Genomic DNA, 24,514 nt, shown 5'->3' with positions numbered 1-24,514 from the left:
AATTCAAAAGTCAGTACATTGCATGTGGTACAGTTAAACAAGTAAATCCATTCTTATTCCATGTTTGCATGTGGATACATGAGAAAGACGTAAGATTTACATAAAAGGTTAAGAAACAAACAAAACAAACAAACAAAAAACAACTAAAAAACAAATAAAACAAAGGGATTTCACAGATTTATATTTGAATTTTTTCTTCGTAACATTGCATTAAAACACTACAGATACTTGTATAAACAGGGATTGTGTCACTGTCTGTTTTTTCTTCATAAAAGGGGCTTAAATAACCTTTATTTGAGTATAATGTTGTTTAAAACTGTCGCTTTCTTCCTTGTCATTTTACCAAGGCATTTCGTATATGTGTTAAATCATCTCTTAAATACAAGGAAGTGAGGGAATGTTTTTAAATATCTGTTTTCATGAATACATTGTACTTAAGTGTACTTGAGTAAATGTACTTTCCGCCACTGTCTAACTGTCACTATGTGCCGCAGGTTACTCATGGAAACAAAGGGGACTTAAAAAATGTCCAATCCAGTTAAAAAAGTGAGGCAAGGAGACAAATTGCCCCTGAAATCCAAGGGAATCCAGAGCAAGTAAGCCAAGCCATCGCCTCCTCCTCACAGTCATTTAGCAGTCTGTTAGAATTTAAAAATAAATTCCTTGATAAGACAAAAACAAATCACCTGATAAAGCTTGTTTTCTAGGGCATCTCATGACCTCAGGAGGCTTCAGTCCCTGCTCGCCAAGAGCATTCCCAGACAAGAGGTGAACAACAACAAATGATGCCACTCTTGAGGCAGAGTGTCTAGACGTTCTGATAACGAATACAAACCAGCTCCCATTTCTTTAAGTCTGTGTGTATATTGTAGTTTGAACCTCCCCGTGTCGCAGGTGGCAGCGTTGAGTCAGAGTAAAGCACGCAACAGTGGAGTCAGCAGATCTCAAGGCCCGCATCCCGCGAAAGATGCCAACAGACAGAAGAGCGAGAGCGACATCACCAGTGAAGCCTCTGAACTGGAGAAATTCAGGTTTTCATTTGATTTTCTGTCGTTCTTCATCCATATAATCTGACTCTGACCACAAAACACACACTTATAAGCTGCCGTAGTTCCATTTCAGCCTTTTCTAAAACTAGTAAAGTCCAAATGTAACTGAACAACGGCACCATGGATCTAAAAGTTCAATATTAACTCCATTACCTCCCACACTAATAATCCCCTGGGCTTCCTGACAAGTCTAGCTGATTATGTTGGATGCATTAAAAGTGTATATTTGTAACTAAGGACTTGGCTTTGTGTGAAAGTTTTGCCAATTTAATATCTGAGTTTCGTTACAGATACATAACTATTGCTTTTTTTCATTTAACCAAAGAAGAAACATGTCGAATGTTGTCTGAACACAAACAAATGCACAAGAACTTTATACTTAGGGCGCACTCACACTGTCCATCCGTACCGTGCCCAAACAGGTTTCACAGCTAAAGTCTAGTTCGTTTGACCAGTGTGAGTGCAACGGTTGCCGGCCACGGCCCGTTTGGGAGAGGTGGGCTTTTGTAAAGCACGTTTGCACGTGTACGAGCACGAGGCCTACAGGGACTCTGACGTAATTTCCTGTGCGCCTGTTGGGACATAGAGAAAAGAAGGAGGGACCATGCGCGGACATTTAAAACAATGGCGGTGAAAGGTTCACGTTGGTGTGATGCGGAGGTGGAGTGTTTACTGCAGATTTGGTCGATGAAAAGATTCAAAAACAGTCGACAAGACGCACAAAAACTCTGAGGTCTACGGAAAGATTTGGAAACAAAGTGACGCATCGCGATGACGTCATCAATGCATGTGACGTGTTACGGTGTGATGACGTATAGGCAGCAAGAAGCATTCTCCGAGGCCCAGGTAGTGTGAGTACAAACGGGCCTGGAGGGGGGGACAAGGACCCTAAAGCACGGGGCACGGGGCACGGGACGGATGGACATTGTGAGTGAGCCCGTAAACTTCTCTTTACTGACCCCTTTAGGATGAACTCCCACATGGAAATGGAGTTTCCAGCAAAGCAGCTTACAAAAAAACACAAGGGAGGCATAAAAAAAAAAAATACAGTATAAGATAAACAATAAACTCTTAGCTAAATATAAGAAAAGTAGAGATAAGAATACAGCTCAAATACAATTCATGGAAAAATTAAATCAGATAATTTAAGTGTGTATAAAGCGTATCAGATAAAACATGTGTGAGTGTGTATGACAGAAATGAGCAGTAAAATTAAATTATTGCACTTAAGTTGTGGATGAAGTTATTGCACACAAAAAAAGAAGCTAAGTGTCCACGTGTGTAAGAGTAAACTCAAGTTAAATAGACATTTTTGATTGAAATCAGTATCTGTGGCCCAGTTGTTCAGTATAATCTGATTGGATTTTGTTTATTTGATTGGATAAAATCTTAAAAATGGGTTGTTCAAAAGAAAAAAAGGGATTAAATCAGATAATCCAGTTTTGGTTTTGATATTTGGATCAAACCTTCAGTATGTGGCGTTCAGGATTATCCTATCAGGAGGGTGGATTAAGGGAAGTGTAATACAACAGTTAAATTGGTCAAATAATACATTTGTTTTATATATACATGAATTTACATATTGCACTTGATTCCATTCACTGCTGCACTGATACAATAAATAACGTAGACATTAAGCTTTCACCTCAGTAAAGTAAAAAAGAAACAATTGCATCCCAAAATTCTGCTTTATGTTGTGATATTTCCCAATATTCATTATTTTTAATTAAGAGTTTACATGCAGACATTCATGGCAGACACTGGTTCATTTTGTGTTGTTTAAACTTCATTATTCACTCCAACATAACAACAGATGCATATGGTAGTGTGTTTTTTATAGTAGTTTTCCTTGAATTATTATTTTTTTAAATTATAATATATTGCTTTGCTTACAGTATCACAATAAATCACAGTGTATTAAATTATGACCCCTGTGATGTGTATCAATAAACAGCCTTACTGCTGTCTGTCGCTTTAATCAAAACACTTAAAATGACCCCACGCTGGCTGTTCTACTACGTAGATCGTAGTCTACATTGTGATTTGTAGTCCCTGGTTTTCTTCATTTGGTAATCTTTGAAAGTGTGTATCTGGATCAGGGTGATCCGATCCACTGTTGCTTTGAAAAACAGGCACAAAAGTCAAACGGATTAGCTGATCTTAGATAGCAAAACATGGTATTTCCAAATCCAGATTAAACTTTTTGAACAACTGGGCCCTGATCAGAGAATAAGTAAATTAGGGCGCACTCAAACTGTCCGTCCGTAGCGTGCCCCGTGCTTTAGGGTCCTTGTCCCCCCCTCCAGGCCCGTTTGTACTCACACTACCTGGGCCTCGGAGAATGCTTCTTGCTGCCTATACGTCATCACGCCGTAACACGTCACACGCATTGATGACGTCATGGCGATGCGTGGCTTTGTTTACAAATCTTTCCGTAGACCTCGGAGTTTTTGTGCGTCTTGTCGACTGTTTTTGAATATTTTCATCGACCAAATCTGCAGTAAACACTCCACCTCCGCATCACACCAACGTGAACCTTTCACCGCCATTGTTTTAAATGTCAGGATGGTCCCTCCTTCTTTTTTCTATGTCCCAACAGGCGCAAATAAAATGACGTCAGAACGCCGTAAGACTCATGCACATGCTCGTACACGTGCGCACGCTCGTGCTCGTACACGTGCAAACGTGCTTTACCAAAGCCCACCTCTCCCAAACGGGCCATGGACGGCAAGCGTGCCGCTCCTAGGCGCGCTACGGTTTCAATCACACTGGTCAAACAAACTAGACTTTAGCCGTGAAAGGTGCTTGGGCACGGTACGGAGGGACAGTGTGAGTGCGCCCTAGACAGACATTGGCTTTCTGTTCTTGATTCAAACATATTCTGACTCATTTGGGTCCGATATCAAGTCCTTCTGAATATGGGACCAGAACATGATAGTGTGTGGAAAATATTGATCTCCTACATCCATCAACACATGAGTCAATTTAACTGATGCAACCTGCATTACTTTGTAAAGGTGTTTGAGACAAATTTGGGGATTTTTGCTTATTTAAGTTGTTAAGTTTTAGAGGACAGAACCACAGAAGAGAATGAATTGTATTTTTGGGGGCTAAACGTTCATTATGATATTTCCTTTAAGAATCAAATACAGACTGTGTATTTTGGGCTTAATTTTGTCTACATTCATTTCTCAGCATCACATACAGAGACCAGAGATGTTTCAGCAGCCACCCCATGCACAAACTCTTCTCTGACATCCTTACATCTTTGGTCAAGAACAGACTCTGCAGGTAAAATAGGTTTTGAAATATTGCAGCATTTCTCGTCTTGTCTCACAGAAGCTTTAAAGACATAGCTTTCTCCTCCTGTAGTGAATGGATTGACCATGCACTTCCTGAGTCTGTCCTTAGTGTTCTGATCTGCCTTCGGTTATTGATCAGAGATGCCCACCATCAGGTACAACTTGAGAAAAAAAAATGTATTTGTGGTTTGTATTTTGAATAAAAACTGCCTCTTTTTATCTGCCTTCTTTTAGAAAATCCTCCATCAGCTCCAGGGCGTCACTTCACTAGCCAGGGTAACGCTCTAAGATGTTCCTCACATGCCTAAACGTGCCGCGTTTTGTTATTTACCCACTCATATCTCATGTCATCCTCTGTTTCTCTCTCAGTACATGGAGCACGTCACTGCTGTGTACATATCCCGTGGAGAACAGGGGTTTGCTGTGCAGAAGCTGGTCACCATGACCTGTGAGTGAGCTGAAGACAATATCAAGACACTGATAATGAGAGTCTTGCGTACATCCTCACTAACGCTGCCTTTGCTGATTGCTCCGCAGACATGTTTCAGAAGCTATCTGCCATCGAAGATCAAAGGGTCTGGGTCACGGAGAGCGGCGCTCACAGGGTGGGTGATAAGATGAGATAAGGTTATCTGTGATACTGGGCTGTTTGTTTTCAAATCATATTCATGTCCGAGATGTTGGTGTCCTGTTGGTGCACTGCTGGTTCATGTCATATACTGAATGTATTTGAAGGCTACAACAGGGTCTTAATTTGTATTTCCTTTTTAGATTTTAATTAGTTTCTATTAAAAAAATGTATCATTTCAAATTGAGAATGTTTTGTATTGTCACTGATTAGTTATTTTATCCCATTTGCTGGTCTACCGCCTCCTCGATCGATATAGTTTGTGTCATGGTTTGACTTAAATGGTTAGTTACAAATTCCCCAAAGTCACACAAGAACACGAGCAAACTAACCTATCGAAGCAGCGGTAGAACGACTCCTTTCTGCGAGGAAAAATCTAAGAAAAACCCAACTCCAAGAATCCAAATGATCCCTTTGAGGAGGACGATGTTTGTCCATTAAGCTCTTTCCACAGAGCATAAACTCTCCACCAGTCTGGCTCTATTTCCATAACATTTACAGTGGATATTCACTTTCCCCAAATATTTAATTTGAATGATCTTGGTGACCTTTCCTCTGTCACCAAGATCAGACCTACACTTATGCAAGAAATATTTCAACATATGCACAGATTGCAATTTATTGAGAAAGTTCATGCTGCCCAGAGAACCTGTTCAATGTTATCTGAGTGTCACCCATACAACACTTAATATTTGAAGAATAGCTCTAAGAATAGCATATCATTTAATTAAGTTAATAACTTCTAGACCCTGGTGAAGCTCCTCTCCACAGCAGATAGCAGTGTGCTGCTGGGCGCCCTGCTGGCCCTCACCACTTTGGCTGAGAGGTAAGCAAAGATCTTCATTTAATGCATTAAATACATTTATGCTTATGATATCTGTTGGAAGCCACTTTTCTTTTTCTACAGCCCAGAATGCAAGGAGGAGATTGGTGAGCTACCCATAGTGGAGAAGCTACTTGTAATACTGCAGGAATATGACCTGCTGTCGAAGAGGTTAGAAAACCTGTTTTTGTCGCTGTTACTGGAAGAGTCCTTCTTTCATTGGTGCAGATAAAATACAAAATACTAGACATAAAATTAAAGTTGCTGCATCTTGTTTTACCTCATCTCTTCTTATGTCATCTTAGCTGAAAGTACACGGACTCATTGCTTTTGCTGTTGCAGGGATTGAACATATGACCTTTTGTATATGGAATAAAAAACGAATAATCTGAATTTCCACACGTTAAGTGCAGCTAGAATTATTTTAAAGAAAACATTAAAATGCTGGAAGAAGCAAGGCTAGAGTGAACCTGATGTTTCCTCCAGGATGAGTGCAGAGCTGCTGAGGCTCCTGTCCCCGGTGTGGCAGGTGAGGGACCAGGTCAGGGAGCTGGAGGGTCTGCCGGTGCTGCTGAGCCTGCTGTACGGCCAGCACCTGAAGCTGCTGTGGAGCATCGCCTGGGTCCTGGTCCAGCTCTGCGAGGATCCTGACACCAGGACGGAGATCCGGAGCTGGGGCGGGGTGCAGCAGCTCCTCCGGCTGCTCAACAGGTTTCTGAAACTTAGCATTCAAAGCGTATTTGATGTTTAAATTTCATATCACAATAATAACAGCATCTTTATTTACAACCAGAACCTTTACATTGTGTTTACACAAACCTGCTGTACTTTTCTTTTCCTGAAAATTCACCGGTCAAAACTACAGCAGATACTTTTCTGTCCACATTGAAGTGATTTAGGGCTTTAAAGGCTCACTACAGTCATTTAATATTGCACTTCTTTAAAGTTGGGAGACTCACACAGACAGATGCAGATGTTCCAACCGAAGCCAAGTTATGCTGACTTCTAGTCTCCAGTATTGGTCGAGCTCCAAAAAAGAAGGATCTGAAATTTCCCATAATGCAATGTGATAGCATATTTCATTAGGTTCATTATTTTGATCTTAAAGCAGCTGGGGAGACTTCAAATCTATAACAGAACAGGTGCATCACATGGGCACATCTTACAAATATGTTGGTTGCATTATGAGAATGATAGGATCCAGTGGATTTGGTGCTTTTTTAAAAACCTGTCTCATTCCCCAACTTTATGGTAATACGACACTAAATATCTGCAGTGTCTTTTAGTTTTTGTAAAGGGAAAAAGGTTCAGATTCATACTTCCCCACACCACAACATGTCCCTGATATATCTGCAGGATATTTTACTACTGGTGCTTTTTTGCGATTTACCTCCCAGTATTTTAACATTCTTATAAAGAACGTAACTAAGACTGATTAACCAGCATCACAAGACATTTTTTGTTTTAAAGATTAGTTTCCAGGTATAACAAATGTGCCGTTATTTACATTTTTTACTAAAAACAAAATAACTGACAGTGACGGGCAGTACGTCTCTGACCGCTCGTCCATCGAGACTCTGTCCAGCGCCAACGCAGCCGGGCGCATCCAGAGAGCACACATCAGAGAGGAGCTCAGTCCGCAGGAGGAGGGGGACAACACTGCGGCCTTGCAGTCAGGTCAGGGACTATACAACGTATCACACACTGCACATAAAATACTGCATTTTCTTTAGGGTTTTGAAGTCATCCAGTAAGGAAAAGCTTGTGTGCGTACTGCACAGTAAACTCTCCCCCCAGAGGATTTTTTAATCAGCTTACAATGTAAACAGATTTTTCCTGATGTGAGAATACAGACCACAGAGACACTGTATCTATGATGGTTTCAAATTTCCTGTTTCCAAATGTCTAAATACAACACTATAAAATAAAACTAATGCAGGTAAAAACACAAATGTTTCATTACGTCTATCCCAATAACAATCTGCAAAGAAACTCTGAATTTTACGATCTGGAGGCGTCAGCGTTTCCAGTCTGTGTTCCTTCTTGTGGTCGGGGGAGTTGTTAATGTCCACAGCTGTTCATTGGGCTTCCTGAGACTATAAGATCCCATATATAGGTTCTTAAATTCAGTCGTATTAATTTGAATTTAATCCCTTTTCCAGCCTGCTGCACAGTTCTGACTGAGCTTAGTCTGGACGACACATCTGCTCATCACATCGTGCAGGTAAAAAAAAGTCCTTGCAAGAAAAGCAGGACAGCTGAGATGATGAGGATGAATAAGCCCACCTGTATATCAAATTACATTATGTAAAATATTTAAAAACATGAATTAATTTTGACATTTTCTTAGGAAAACGGGGTCTATATAATCGCAAAGTTGATTTTACCACAAAACTCTGGATCAAAGGTCGCATCTTTACAGGTATACGGCTTCATATGATAAAATACATTATAATATCAATAGATGCTGAAAGTAATATATTTTTTTGCATATTTGCAGTGCTATGTGTTTCGAACTCTTCGCTTTCTCTTTAGCATGGAAAGAAACAGACATCTGTTTAAGAGGTGATATTAAAAAACAAACATATGAAACCTTAAGTTCACGTTATCCATTAATCGTTCCAATTTGGAGTTGGTTTTGGAAAAAGAAAATGTCCTCTAATGCTGTTATGTAATCTCTTTCAGACTCTTTCCCACAGACCTCTTTGAGTTGTTTATTGATGTTGGACATTACGTGCGGGACCTCGCGGCGTACGAGGGGCTGCAAACCAAAGTTTCACTCTACACTGTAAGAGAAGAGCTTCCAAACGGATTCAGCTGTTTATTCAGCTGGTTTTTAGCTGCAAAATGAAAAGAAATATTAGGCTACTGAGTTTTGGGATGAATTTAAACCAGTGAAAAATCTTTACCTGGCAAATGGATGGAGTTGTGTGTGTTCTGTAATGCAGGAGGAGGAAGTGGACAGTCTGAGAGAGAGCATCGAGGCTGTGGACCAGAACCGACCTCCCCTTAAAGTCATCAATGGTTACTCCATACTGGACCATCTGGGCACCGGCGCCTTTGGAAGTGTCTTCAAGGTACGACAAACATCCTTCGAACAGCAGTGTTGGTTTGGGTCAGTTCTCTCTGTGAAGTCATTTAAGAGTGCATCAGGGCATTCACGCAAAGTGTCTCTGGCTCCAATACTTGTACTTTAATACAGGTCCGAAAGCAGAGTGGCCAGAACCTCCTGGCTCTGAAGGAGGTCAACCTCCACAACCCAGCGTTCGGCAAAGACAAGAGGTCCAGAGACAGTAACGTGGAGAAAATCATCTCTGAGCTCACCATCGTCAAAGAACAGGCACAAAGTTTCAGTTGCAATCATTAAGATTCAATTAAATCATCAGTCATCTGAAGGGAAACAGCTATGATTCATGTTCCTGATGTGTTTCCTCTTCCCTAGATGACGCACCCAAACATTGTTAAATATTACAAGACATTTTTGGAAGGTGAGGATGATTGTACTGCCCTTTTAGCTCACAGTTTTTGTAAAGATGGAGTTAATAATTGGAAAATCAATCTTCCTGCAATCATTTAGGGGACAAGCTGAACATCGTGATGGAGCTGATCGAGGGAGCGCCACTGGCTGAACATTTTAACTCTCTGAAGGAGAAGCAGCACAAGTTCACAGAAGACAGAGTCTGGAATATATTCATACAGGTTACAACTCCCGCACTTAATCCTTAATCACAGAGTGTTGTCAGTACATGAATTTTGATTTCTCAAGACATTCTTACGTCTTGAGAAAGTTGCATTTCACTCTTCATTTGCTGTGGACCGCGGTGGAAGAAGTACTCCTTTACTTAAAGCTGGGGCAGGCAGTTTATCCAAAATCCATAATAATCTTTCATCAAATTGTAATTCTGAGAGAAACTAGACTTCTGCACCTCCTCTTCGCTCTGTTTTCAGGCTGTAGACAATCTAGCCTGTGATGGGAGACTTTGACCAATCACAGGTCATTTCAGAAAGCAAGAGCGTTCCCATTGGCTCAGGACAGAGAGGGGAGAGCTGCAGGAAGAGTTCCCGCTCGGCTTCAACTTCTGCCGTCGTTTGCTTTTTACCTGCTGCAGCTTTAACAGCAGCACAATGTAAAACGACCCCATTAGTAAAAAGGAATTCACATAGATGTCAGATAAACATAAAGAGGTAACAGAAGCACAAGGTCTCTCTGAGTAGTAGAAGTAGAAAGTAGCAAAAGAAAGGACTTAAGTACAGTACTTGAGTTAATGCCCTGGGGGCGAGGAACGCTTGTAGTAGTAGTTCAGCTCGTTTGAAAAAAAAAGCTGTAATTATGACTTGATTGTAGAAAACTGATCCTCCCGTTTGTCTTTACAAGGAAATTAAAGACACAAAATCAGATTACACATTGTTGTGAAGTTGCTCTTTAATATATTTATCTTTACAATAACCTACGCAGCTACAGTCTGACTGCACAGGACACAAACAGCTGTGAGTCAGCTGTAACACCTGCTGCCATTGTGTGAAAATACTTAATTAAGCACCTGAGCAGAGATAGAAATAGATTAAATATTAAAATAGGAAGCTAAACATAGCGGCAAAATGGTTGAAATGTGCATCTGTAAGTGGTAGTGAACCTGCTGGAAAAAGACAGAGTTGTAGGATTTCACTTGTGTAAAAAATGCAACAATATCTACTTTAATATGACTGAACGCATTAAAAATATCAAGTGTAAAATGAAGACATTTGCAACATTTATGCTGACGAAGCGGTACTTGAGCTCATCAGATAGGCATGTGTGGTTACATCAGAGAAAAATTACAACACTGTTTCCTGCATATTTCCGGCACTAACTCCATTTTCCAGCAGTTGAGGAAAATCGGCCTGGTCTATTTCTGAACTCGCTGCCAAAGGTTTTGGATAAAAGCCGATAATATATGAGTGCAAATCATTTCCATTGGCAAGAGAGAGAGATATTTGTGGCTGAATGGAAACATCTGTCTCTCCAAAAACCCCTTTAATAACCTCATTACTAACAGATATATCTGCACGATCCCTCAGATGTGTCTGGCACTGAGATACCTGCACAAGGACAAGAGGATAGTCCACCGCGACCTCACACCAAACAACATCATGCTGGGGGAAAAGGACAGAGTCACCATCAGTGAGTGCCAACAGTCTATCGCTCCTCCTGTCTCGTCTTATGAGAAGAGTTTAACCTGCGTGTTTCCTCTGCTTAAAGCCGACTTCGGCCTCGCCAAGCAGAAACAGGAAAACAGCAAGCTGACGTCGGTGGTCGGCACCATCCTTTACTCCTGGTGAGGAAATTCATTCTGAGCATCAAGCTGCTTTAACTGTAGTTAGATGATCAGCTTTAAGGGATTGCTATCAGGACTATTTATCTTATTCTCCTCTATCTATTGAATACTTTTTAATGTATATTTTTTCCCACAACTCTGAGCATCATGAATTCAATTTGTCAGATTGTATTGAGGGGGAGCAGATGTCTTAAAACCTGTGCGATTAAGACAGTAGAGATAACACTAGAGGTAGGTGAGAAAAGGTTTAAGGTCAAGGAAATATGTTTTTACAGCCTGATAGCAGATTAGAGTAAAAGCAGATACAGCAGCTCAAGTGTGTTTATGGTCCTGACAACCGCTGTGTGTGAGCGTGTGTGTGTGTGTGTGTGTGTGTGTGTGTGTGTGTGTGTGTGTGTAATCTATAAAGGCTCTGCATTGAAAGTGAAGTGTGCCTGGGGGAGAGGGTATAAAAATAAAAATGCAATAAAACGTTTACATCAAAAGTATTCAGAAATTGAAGCAAGGACATTTTGGGAAGTCTTCACTTTTTCAAAAGGTCATTAGGGGGTTAAGACTTTGTTTTAAGGGTCAGGTCTGAATAAGGTTTAGTTGTGATGGTTAAGATTAAGGTAAGCATGTGTTTTGGCAGTGTCCTCACAAAGATAGATGTGCGAGATTGTGTGTGTGCTCTTGTACTTATGCGCTTACGAGGGTCATTTGAGTAGTTGACCCTGAGAGTGAGGACACATTTAGGAGGGGTTATCTGTCTTTGGTTAAGCAAGTGCATTATGAGGCTTCTCTGTAAGGTAACATGTGCAAACGTGTGTGTGTGTGTGTGTGTGTGTGTGTGTGTGTGTGTGTGTGTGTGTGTGTGTGTGTGTGTGTGTGTGTGTGTGTGTGTGTGTGTGTGTGTGTGTGTGTGTGTGTGTGTGTGTGTGTGTGTGTGTGTTAGTCCAGAGGTGGTGAAGAACGAGCCGTATGGAGAGAAAGCTGACGTTTGGGCTTTAGGCTGCATCCTCTACCAGTTGGCCACTTTACAGCCTCCATTCTACAGCAGTAACATGCTGTCGTTGGCCAGCAAGGTCACACACACACAATCACACGCACCACACACGCAAGCACACACGCACACACCCCCCTTGTCAAATGTTTTTCTCCTTATTCTGTGTTGGCAGATTGTCGAGGCCGTCTATGAGCCGATTGAAGAAGGAGCATTCTCAGAGAGAGTCACAGACATGATCAGATGGTGGGACTTTTATTTTGAAATGATGGATATTGATGTATTAGTTTTACTGACTCCCTAAATGAAAAACTGTACTGCAAGTTGGATAGTAGCCTCAGTACCATTTCACATTACGGCCATTTTGATCCATTGGGGATAAACAGGCTTTTATTGTCTTAAACTCAAAGGGATATTCTGCTTCGCCAGATTTATACGAGTTAAGAACGAACTATAAATAATAATTTTGCTGATTGTAATCGAGGTCTCTGCCATGGCAATGTGGGCATTGACACAGACCTGCATTAAAACCCACTTAAAATAACTAACTTGTGTGTATGACACAAATGCTATCTCATTCATAGTTTTATTTTTGAAAGTACATTGAAAGCAATTACTGCCAAAGTCTGTGGATCTCTAACGTATGTTGTGGGTCGTGCTGTCAGGTGTTTGAGTCCAGACGCCGACCAGCGGCCGGACATCGTGGCCGTCAGCACCAGGATCTCTGACCTCATAATGAGGCTCATGGACGGCCTCTATACTTCCCAGAATGCACTGGAAAGAAAGGCAGAGAGGGACAGGAAACGAGCGCAGAGGTACTTCCTGGAGAGGCACAAGAGCAGGACGGACTGCTGCCTCTCAAACCCGTCTGAGGTGAATTGTACTTAATCATTTCTATAATAGTCAGTTGCAAATTTGTGACTTAACATGGTAGTTGTGGATAACTTATTTTCAGTTTGTCTGGAAGGGTTTTTAAAATACATGCTGCACTTTTTGCAGGAAAATTCCTTAATGAATACTGAATCTCCGACTCCGCGCTTTCCTGCCGTCTGCAGCTCAAACCACAGTGAGCAGAACATCAGTCAAGGTGAATTTAAGCCTAATTAAGGCGAGACACCACTGTACAGGTGAATATGGTAAAACATTCAATATAAAATCACCATGAAACACGATGTCCGGCCGCTGGTCCGCATCTGGACTAAAACACCTGACAGCACGTCCCACAACATACGTTAGAGATCAATACACAGTTTGCAGACATTTCAAGAACAGAAATGTGAACACACACACACACACACACACACACACACACACACACACACACACACACACACACACACACACACACACACACACACACACACACACACACACACACACACACACACACACACACACACACACACACACACACACACACACACACACACACACACACACACACACACCTTAAAATAACATGTTGTTAATAATTGTGTGTGTGTGTTTGTTTGTTTAGATGATGCCTCAGATGATGTGGAACCTTGCGACGCAAACATCGACGCCGCTGCCTTCACAGGAAAACACTACGGTTAGTTGCCGTCATACAGTTTTCATCATGAGGGTGACAAGAAGGTGTTACTTATGGATTTGAACCTGCAGTCTTGCATGTAGCTGGATTATCTGGACATTTCATGCCTTTATTGTATAGGGATAGGAGAGAGGGACAGAAAATGTGGCGAAAGAGAGAAGAAGGACATGTGGCAAACTGTCCGGCCAGCTGGGAATCAAACTGTGGACTTGCTGCTCATGGCATTTTTGCCCATGTTCTGTTCTGTTTGTTCTGTTTAGTTTATTCACAAATACCACTTCAAAAATAATATAACACAGTTGGTATTACAAAGTTAATTGGGTAGAGTGCACGGGTCTCCCAAAGGCAACTAGATAAGCTCATAGGCGGGGACCCCATGGTTCATGAAAAGGTAGTAGTACAGTCAAAAATATACACAGTTACCACCTGTAAGCAAAAATGATGAGTAAACGCACCCAAAAGCACCAGAACTACATAATTAATACATGACATGCACATACAATCATACGCATATGTCCCAGTTGTCCATGAGGAAACAGATCTATATTAGATATAGTTTGATAGGAGGTGATTTTTTAGTTGTCTTTTGAAGTTGGAGATGAAGGGCAGCACCTTAAGGCTGTCATCAGTCCTGTTCCATATCTGCAGCCCCCTACACACAACACTCATGCTGGTGCGTACACGCCGACGACATGTTCCTGATATAAGTGGTTTGATTCTCATTTGGTGTGTGTGCGGGGGGCTGGAGATGGGAACAAGACCACACAGTCTAGAATTCAGCTTGTTAACAGCTTGACACATGAGGCAGGTGTTATGATATTCATATGATATTCATATGATAGTCTGTGCGCCTTTACCACTTTAAAACAAGTAATGCCTAAATGGTTAAAATGTCCAAAAGCTGCCACTGCAGGTGGTGGTATGAATGCAAACCTGAGCAAACCTACTGAAAAGAAGAGATCCAAGTCCAGACAGTTTTAGGATTTCTATGACTAAAAAAACATCAAATACTGTTACTATTGTTATAAGTTTTTCAGATTTAAGGTTAAGTCACTGCATTTGTTTTCTGTTGATCACAGGATTAAAGTCTGTTGCCTGTGTTACACCGGACCATAGTCAATCTGGGTAAGTGCAAAACCTCACAATACCTTTTATTTCTGTGTTTTTGTGGGAAATATAATAATATAATATCATAAAGAAACATCTGTAAATGGAGACTGATCTGATATAATATATCTGACCTGCCTTTTCTATTTCCCTCTCACTCCAGTGGGGATTATGCAGCTGCACAGATTAAACCAAGACCAGGTACATTTTCAACCTGAGGGGAATGTTTATCACAAAACAACCCAAAGAGCAGACGTCCTAAAAGTGTGTGTGTGCTGTTTATTGAGCCTCAGTCAGTCTGTGAGTGTTTGGTGCTTGCTCTTACCTCAGTGTCAGCAGGGATCTGCGTCTCCCAGAAGAAGGTTCGACAGATTGATGATCCCATTCAGAGGCTCCTGGTGCAGCTGCACAAAATCATGTACATCACTCAGGTACAGTGATACAGCACTTTATAAGAAGAAGAAGAAGAAGAACTTTATTTGTCCTGCAAGGGGAAATACAACTCTGTTATATCATGTTATATACGTTACACACAAACAGGCCCAAAATACACACACATGCACAGTGCCCAGGAGATGAACTGGCATCTCTACAGCCACCAGTTCACACTCCATTCTCTGAGCTACTGCCGCCCTAGTAGATCAAAGTTTAACAGTAAAGACACATCTCATCAGTCCAAATCCTTTAATTCTGGTTTAAGACACTAAAGTTTGAAGTGTGTAAAGGTTACGTGGTTGTGTGACTCGTTAATTCTTTTTACAAATCCATCCAAAACTTTTGTTTCCTCACATAAACCCGACTGTGCTGAAGCTGAACGTGAATAGCATATGTTGATATTGACTTTTTTTCCCCAGCTTCCCCCAGCTCCGCACCACAACATCAAACGACGGGTCATTGAAAGATTTAAAAAGTCTCTGTTCCACTTTGGGAGCGATCCGTACGGCCTGAAAGTGGAGCTCAGCAAGGTTTGTACAGTCAACTAAAACAGTCCAAACCCCGTGATTCAGGGTGCACTCCCACTGTCCGTCCGTCCCGTGCCCGTGCTTTAGGGTCCTTGTCCCCCCCTCCCGGCCCCGTTTGTACTCACACTACCTGGGCCTCGGAGAATGCTTCTTGCTGTCTATACGTCATCACACCGTAACACGTCACGCGCATTGATGACGTCATCACGATGCGTCGCTTTGTTTACAAATCTTTCCATAGACCTCTGAATTTTTTGTGCGTCTTGTCGACTGTTTTTGAACCTTTTCATCGACCAAATCTGCAGTAAACACTCCACCTCCGCATCACACCAACGTGAACCTTTCACCGCCTTTGTTTTAAATGTCCGCGCATGGTCCCTCCTTCTTTTTTCTACGTCCCAACAGACGCACAGGAAATGACCTCAGAGCCACCGTAGGCCTCGTGCTCGTGCTCGTACATGTGCAAACGTGCTTTACAAAAGCCCACCTCTCCGAAACGGACTGTGGCCGGCAACCGTTCCGCCTCTAGGCGCGGAACGGTTGCACTCACACTGGTCAAACAAACTAGACTTTACCTGTGAGTGAGACAGTGCGAGTGCGCCCTTAGAGCCACATAAGACACAGAAATGCTTTAATATTAAACAAACGTGTTGTTTTTCTTTCTATCAACTAAACGTCTGATCATTTTTGCTGATTAAAGTCATGTGGTCATGTAATATGTAATGTAATTCATATCAGCGTTTATGATTTAAGGAAAAAGGGTGTTTATGTTTAAACTAAGCTGCATTATCTCACATTATGTTTTTCCTTATTTATTCCTTCCTCATTAAAAGAAACGTACAGTTTGTATTATTTCTGAGATATTGTGGTAGCGTGCTGTGACTCCTTGAACCCAATAAGGATCTCCTTCCTGCTTCCCTGCAGCTCCTCCAGGCCTCTCCAGAGCTGATGGAGTTTGGCTCAACCAGTTCACACTGGTGGCCTCTGGTCCACCACTTCACAGGAGACCCCCCCGCTGCCGACAGCACAGGTAAGAGTTGACACCGCCACAGCTTCACCCTGCACCAAAACACCCTCTGACCTCAAACGGTGCAGATTCTGGATGTCTTGAATTTTAACGTCAAGTGTGTGCATCTGATTTTCTCTGTGCTTCTGAAAGGTGACGGGAATCTCAAAGATGGAGTCACCTATCAGCAGATGCAGGTCAGTTTCATCTGAGAGGGCGTTCTGGGGCTAAGAGCAGGTCCTAACTTGCTGATTTAGGAGTAACTCTTAAGCGCACGTCGTAAAAAGGTCAAAACTACTCCCTCTATGTAATCCAGCATGACTAAATACATTCTTTAATACACACCGACTGTGTCAACACTGTGACCGTGTGTGAGCAGGTGTCACCCTTGTTTTCTCCTGCTGGATCTTGTGTCTGGTTTTGGAACCAAACTCTTTCATTTCCCCTTCACGATCACGTTGAAGGTCCGTCTGCCCGTGAAGTGATTTCCTGTACAAATGCTCCTTTTCAGGGGATCATAGAGGAGCTGCTGCAGGAGAACAGCTACTACGAAGCAGCACGCGGCAGGTGACGTTGCACCATTACCAACTTTCTGTTTGACACGTTTGAAACATAACTGCATTAGATTTTTATGACAGTAATCCGTTTTACATCGCTGTAGTTTCTCCTGATTTACTGGGTTCAGTTATAAATCTACCAAATCTATCAGACTCTATCAGACCTGAGTTAGTTTGGGTTCATGACCCCATTTAGTAGTTTTTATTGGTGGATATCGTAAAAACAGTTTTAGGATGCACTGTATTTTATGTGTCAAGTTATGTGTGACGTTTTTACACAAAGCTCCTAACAGATGAATACAATTATTTAGATTTAACTTGAAATAATTTTAAACATTTGTGATACATTTGTTTGCTTTTTAACTAGTTAAACTATAATTCAACTAGTTAAAGTTGAATTATAGTTTTTTACATTTTCCATAGTAAAAACAAATATTTTCCCTAATTCCCTAAATGTCAGATGACATGCTGTGGTTGAGATCATTTTAATATTTCACGTGTGTTGTGTTAATTGTAGGACAGCAGAGAAAAGAAATGACCAACAGAACAAGTGACCATCGTCCTCATTCATCCTCAAGTGTCCCAGAAGCAGCTTCGAAAACACTACTTTATTGCAGCACGGTTACATTTGCATCAGCAGAAATGGAAATAACCCCAATCAAAATCCTCTTAAAACTATGACGATGTTAAGTAAAGCAAATGTAAGTCGTCCTTTAACTATTGACGACTTCGCTTAGCTGCTGTTGTGATACGGCCGCTGACAACTAATGATTTTCATTATCGACTGATCTGCAGATTATTTCCTCAAGTCATCGATTCATCATTTGGTCGATAACAGTGAAACATGTCTGTTGTCTCCTGAAGCACGACATGATTTAGCAGATTTGATTAATCGTCACCTCTTTGGTTCTCAGTTTCAATGTGTATGTAAATCTGCAAAGACAAAATACTAAAGTGCACGTGCTTGTAACGCAGGCTGAAGCTAATTTAGATTCATATGCGTTTCTGTCAGTTCAGCCCGTGAGAAGTTTCTTATATCAGAGCGAACCGGCCTGGAGCTCCAACAACAGTATCCAGAGCCTCTTTTATCTGGGAGGTTCAGCCGCTGCGTTTTGTTTTTCCAGGTTTATCTGAATCCAACACTTTGAGTTCTCAGGAGCAGACTCAGCACTTTGACTGTTTTAGCTCCGCGCTGCAGGACTGAACACCGCAGCGGTTGTTTGAAATGGCAGCCGGCCAAACTTCCTCAAGAGCTGATAACAAACCTCTGCGTCCAGTTTCAACCGTATCACAATGTCTGGATGTCTCGGTACTAACGTGCACTCTGAAATCATTTTCAGTACCATTCATATCTGAATTATAACCTTTCTGTAACTCACTCAACATTTTCTTTCTTACGCACTTTGGTCCAAAAAGGGATTTGTCGGTATGATCTGTGTAAGCAATAGAAATGTACAAATAAACTCTATTTATGCAGACAGTGTACAGTTGTATTCCTTTATCGTGTTAACATAAAGTTTAAGCATTTTGTCTCTTTGCTGTTTGTACAGGTCTGATAAATGGTCCATTTAAAGTTAAATATTCAAAATATTACCTAAAGACGACAAACTAAGCTCACCTAAGGACTGAGCTACTGCCGCCCCATTTCTTGTATTTTGGGTTTCTACTTGAAAATGTTTACATTCTTTAATGTTCAAAAAACACTTTTCTCACCGTTTTTCTGGAAATACCTGTATTCACTACATACCCGTTTCTGTTGGAAACACTTTGTTTTAGCACCTATCACTCCTGAGAAAGCCCAGTCTGCTCTGATTGGTCAGCGTTTCCTTGTCTTCTGCATCTGCACTTCTAGATCTCTATACTTTTGACATCTCTGCAGACAGGAAATGACTGGAACAGCACTGGGGCTAAACTTATAGTATAATTGTGACATGCATTTCTCTGTCAGCCTGCTTTAGAGTCAGAAATCACTTTCTTTACAATCCGGGGCCTCTATGTAAAAGTATTAATCACCTATTATTGTAGGTGTCTTTTAGTACTTAAGCGTCTTTGGAAACTGAGAAAAGCGCTTTATAAAACAGATCTATTATTATTATTAACGGAGAAATACGGTAGAGTCGCTAGCAGCTGAACGTGGCTAACACTGATTAGCTCGGGGCAGTACGGTGAAGGCATTCAAAGGTCTTTTTTAACCACTTATACTGCTGAAAATAACAGCAAACCTCAGCAGCAGCATGAGAAGAGTCCCTACATATAAAACAAAGCACCAACAACGTAGTTAGTGAACCCAGAGTTTATAAAGAGTGTTTTAAAAACTTACCCACTGGCCCAGGTACCAGCTCCTCTCATAGTAAAGTCCTTTCAAGTGGATTACCAAAGTCAATCCCAAAGGAAGGAGCCCACTGGTGCTTTGTTTTGTGTGTAGGGACTTCAGGTTCACTAACAACCTTGTTGGTGCTTGTGTTAATATGTCAGGACTCTTCTCATGCTACTGCAGAGGTTTGCTGTTATTTTGAGCAGTATTAGTGGTTAAAAAAGACCTTTGAATGCCTTCACCGTACTGCCCCGAGCTTATCAGTGTTAGCCACGTCCAGCTGTTAGCGTATTTCTCCGTTAATAGTAGTTACATGAAAAAAAAACTGTCTCAATGGCTTATTTAATGAGTGTAAGTGCCAAAAAAGGGATGATTTTGCCCTGGAATTACACTTTAACAGCAAAACCTACTTTACAAAAGTAAGTCATCCTGCAGAAAATGTCTGTAAATGCGTTTATATGATATTAGTAGACTGTTCAGATGCATCATTTTGTTTTTAGAGCTGCTCGAGGGCGGGCTACTTTTACCCACTTCATATACAGTTTAGTCCAGTGGTTTCAACCGAGGGGGTCAAGCCCCGACAAAGGGTCACAAGATAAACCTGAGAGGTGGTGAGATGAAAAACTGCTTACACTGGAGTATCTCAAGTGCCCACCAACCCACACACTGTGGAATAAGACAACCCACTCGATTGTGTGTGGGCTGCCTCGATCAGAAGACAATAGGCTTCAACGCGGCGTTCATATTTGGCTGCTCTGTCACATGCATCATTAGTATATACTGCTCCCCCTTCAGAGTCTCTTCAGAACTAAGAGGAGGATGTTTTAGGTGCAGACAGATGTGCGTCCTCCACAGAGCTGGGTCTGTCTGACGTTCCTGTCTGTTATAGTGAAGGTTTTCAACGCCACCGTACTCTACGGGGGAATTGTTTGGTCTGTGTAAATCATAAATAAGTCATAGAGTGTGGTCTTTACCTACTCTGTGAAGTGTCCTGAGATAACTTTTGTTAGTGAATTGACACTATAAATAAAATTAACTTGAATTGTTTGAGACAGTATGAGAAAAATGTGTCCTTATTTAAACATTAAAGTACGGAAACATTTTCTAGTAGAAAGCCAAAAATGTAAAATTGAGCATATGTCCCCGTAAGAAAAGACTAAGCTATGACACACAGATCAACAACCACCTGAGAAGTTTAGAGGATCAATGTTTCTCTAGTGGAATTTCAAAAAACTCCCAAACTACATTCTGCTTTTCCTCGACCACAAGTCAAGACGTTTGTGAACCACTGATTTAACAGTGCATTGTATTTCATAAGCATAATATGTGTTTCTGTTGTTTTATGTTAATCTGAAAAGTGTCTACGGCTGTCAGAAACATGCAGTGGAGTAAAAAGCACAACATCCCCATCTGAAGTGTAGTGGAGAAGAAGGAGAGAGTAATGCTCAAGACTGACTTTCCACCACTGGTAGTGAGGATGGTTCAACAACAAGGGGAAAGACCAAAGTGCAGAAAGTACAAATGCTTACTGACTTGGCAGGTCCAAACACGTGTTACGTGAGGATCCACAGCAGGCAGGCCGGAGCAGATCAGGGTTCAGAGTTCAGATTTACAGGTTTAAAGGTTCAGGTGGCTGCAAAGTTATAAGGCAGAGAAGCAGCCTCACGTCCTGGCAGCTGACTGGGGAAAAAGGGGGCTGGGGTATGAACTGACATGATCGGGGAAATGAGACACAGGTGTGCAGGAGGATGTGGGAGTCAGGTGACCAGGGGTTAAGAAGGTCCGAGGAGATCTAGTGGAGGAGTGGAGAATAACAGACAGGATCAAGAGCATGGAGTGTGTTGACAAAAGTGATGGAAAGTAAAGTACTGTATCATTTTAAGGTATTTGTACTTGAGTATTCCCAAGTTCTGCTCCACTACATTTATTTCATAACTTTAGTTATTTTACACTTCAGTGCAGTAACTAAGAAATCACTATTAACATGATTTCTGCACAATTTGTGGCCTGAAAGTATGGAAGTTAGGATTGATTTGGATGATTATTATTAAATGGCAAACTAATGAACCATAATCCACCAACAGTGTGCCAAATATGAATTTGTCTAGGCAATGATAAAACCTACCCTCACCTGTGGTCATGAAAGCTGGGTCATGACCGACAGAACGAGGTCGCAGGTACAAGCGGCCGAAATGTGTTTCCTCAGGAGGGGGGCTGGAGTCTCCCTTAGAGAGAGGGGGAGAAGTTCAGCATCCGTGAGGAACTCGGAGTAGAGCCGCTGCTCCTTTGCGTTGAAAGGAGCCAGTTGAGGTGGTTCAGGATCATCTGGTAAGGATGAACCCTGGGCGCTTCCCTAGGGAGGTGTTCCAGGCACGTCCAGCTGGGAGGAGGCCTCGGGAAAGACCCAGGACCAGGTGGAGAGATTAGATCTCCACACTGGCCTGGGAACGCCTCAGGATCCCCCAGTTAGAGCTGGTTAATGTGGCCCGGGAAAGGGAAGTTTGGGGTCCCCTGCTCAAGCTGCTGCCCCCACGACCCGACCCTGGATAAGAGGCTAATGAAAGTTTTTACCTTAATTTTTGTGTATTTACTGCACTTAGGCTTTGTAGGGCAGAACAGATTTATATTAATAATCCAAAATATACTTTTAAAAAATCATTATTATGTGTTAAAGGTGAAAATAGAATAGGGGAAATTCACAAGCGACCCAGCAGTATATAGACAGTTAAATTAACCCATTGTCACCAGCTGACATTATAAAGTGACAAACACATTCATGTGTCAATATTTTTAATATTTTAGGAAGATATTTATGACACATGAAAGCCCAAAGTAATCCATGAATATGTCAGTATTAAAATGAGCTTTTTGTTCCATGAATCCATCATTTTATCACCACTGAACACAGAAATTCAGTGGATGCCATTTTGCCTTTTGATTGTGCTGCAGTTCAGTTCCTGCCCGTGACCCACAGGGGGCAGTACGAGCCTGGCTGTTCAAAGAAGACACGCTGACCTTAAAACAGCCTCACAGCAAAACATGATACCGTGTCGCCTCAGAAGACGACACACAAAAACCACAGCGGCGTCAGTGGAAACGTGAAATCACAAGACTTTAATAGACCGACAAAAAAACATATGATATGTGATGAAATGTTCAGGTTTAATTGGCAAAATGTGTAAAATTCACAGAATGTGGAAGAAGTTGGCACGTTGAGAGTAGGCACCAGTTTGTACAGTACACGGGCGGATTGCTTTGTTACTTACAGTCGAGATTTTACACAATTAAACAACATGTTTCTCAGCTGGGAGGAGGCCTCGGGGAAGACCCAGGACCAGGTGGAGAGATTAGATCTCCACACTGGTCTGGGAACGCCTCAGGATCCCCCAGTTAGAGCTGGTTAATGTGGCCCGGGAAAGGGAAGTTTGGGGTCCCCTGCTAAAGCTGCTGCCCCCACGACCCGACCCCGGATAAGAGGATGAAGATGAGATCTGTCTCCTTAGTGGAATGTATTTTCAGGCGCAAATGTCTCTTTTGTTGTTGTATAATTCCTTTTTGCTCGGCCTACGATGCTACGTCGCTGCTGACCGTGTAGCTTTTTGCTTTCTACTCCTGTTTTCTCTTTTTTGATTAGTATTATTTCTACAGCATACAGGGTTTTATTCATGTACAGCTCTCTGTGATGAGATGATATCAAACACTGATGCATTTTTGTTATTAAAGGAAAAACAGAAGTTTGTAGAAAACATGTTTATACAGAAGATATATATGTATATAAAAGATCTTTGTATTAATACTGAAACTTGAGTAGTTTGAACATCATCCAGGCCTAACGATAACTGCAAATACACCCTCTGGGATTCAAACTTTGCATTTAGAATATGTTTATCTCACCTAAAGAGCTCTTAAATGAGTGAACCACACTTTGGGTTTGGCGTTTATCTGCATTCTTACTGAGAGTCGTCTCAGAGGCACCGAGGGGCTGAAACATGATGCCAACGCAAAAGTGACAAAATTGAAGTTCATGGCATCTTGGCTCCAAACGCGAGTCAATCCCCATAGAGACCCCTTTTAAAATGCCCAACTTTACAGCAGGAATAAACATTTACGTTTACAGCCCGGTACAAAACACAGGTTTGATCTCTACAGCCTTGTTTTTTTACATAACTCATCCTTTAATTAACTATTAGGCTTATACTAAAGGCATTATTGAGGGCGTGGCCGCTTTAAGTGAAAGGTGGACGCCATCACAGGCGGATAGCATTTTTCCCATTTTTGGAATAGCCAGGAGTTAGAGAGCGTCAGGGAATGGCAAGATTGGGGCGGCCATTTTGAGCTATGTTTTGGCTCTTCAGAAACCCACGGGCGATGACGCTTTGTCCATATTTCATACAGTCTATAATTGGGACTCATGGTAACACACATAGGTACATAGGCGCTGCACCGTAGCCGGGTTAGCCATTGATAGCATTACCAGCTGACAATCATACATTAGGCTGTATTTGTGCCACAGGTGAAAGACGGACAGCAGAGTGTTATCAAATGAGACACAAATAAGACGGCAGTGTGAGTTAACTGTGTGTTCCTACAGCTTTAACTACACATGACGCTGGGCGCCGCCGTGGTGGATTCTGAGGTCAGGGCTCTGAGAGTCGGAGCTTGGAAATTCGGACTTCTGAGTTCAACTGGAACGCAGCATTACTACATAACTACTGACTAAGATGGCGAAAGAGACGTCTGTAATTCAGTGGATATATTTTTTTCAACTCCCACAAAATGACTCGTCGTCAGAATTTGATCCATTCAATCCAATTTCATTCCACCGACTTTTGCAAAGTCTACCAGAGCTGCACGATTAGGTCGTTGTTTCCCTTTTGCAGCCGGAAATATATATTTTAT

General features: G+C 41.7%; 1 protein-coding gene across 1 annotated transcript; it reads left to right on the top strand.

The window, feature by feature from the left end:
- Positions 1–525: 525 nt before the first annotated feature.
- nek10 (NIMA-related kinase 10) lies at positions 526–17,333 on the top strand (the record flags this gene model as incomplete). Its single annotated transcript, XM_083917758.1, has 33 exons — positions 526–596; positions 708–768; positions 895–1,031; positions 4,245–4,340; positions 4,422–4,506; positions 4,586–4,627; positions 4,721–4,799; positions 4,889–4,956; positions 5,726–5,805; positions 5,887–5,973; positions 6,289–6,513; positions 7,340–7,479; positions 7,965–8,026; positions 8,153–8,224; positions 8,303–8,367; positions 8,488–8,590; positions 8,751–8,879; positions 9,005–9,142; positions 9,245–9,290; positions 9,380–9,501; positions 10,861–11,117; positions 12,052–12,181; positions 12,275–12,345; positions 12,765–12,972; positions 13,099–13,186; positions 13,598–13,669; positions 14,749–14,794; positions 14,940–14,977; positions 15,107–15,207; positions 15,631–15,741; positions 16,663–16,768; positions 16,898–16,941; positions 17,256–17,333. 33 exons carry the CDS (start codon positions 526–528, stop codon positions 17,313–17,315), a joined length of 3,240 nt encoding a protein of 1,079 aa, XP_083773884.1. The 3' UTR covers positions 17,316–17,333.
- Positions 17,334–24,514: the final 7,181 nt, after the last annotated feature.

This window comes from Echiichthys vipera (genome assembly GCF_963691815.1).
Source record: "Echiichthys vipera genome assembly, chromosome: 8".
Lineage (NCBI taxonomy): Eukaryota > Metazoa > Chordata > Actinopteri > Perciformes > Trachinidae > Echiichthys > Echiichthys vipera.
This window is presented reverse-complemented; position numbering and strand designations above follow the sequence as displayed.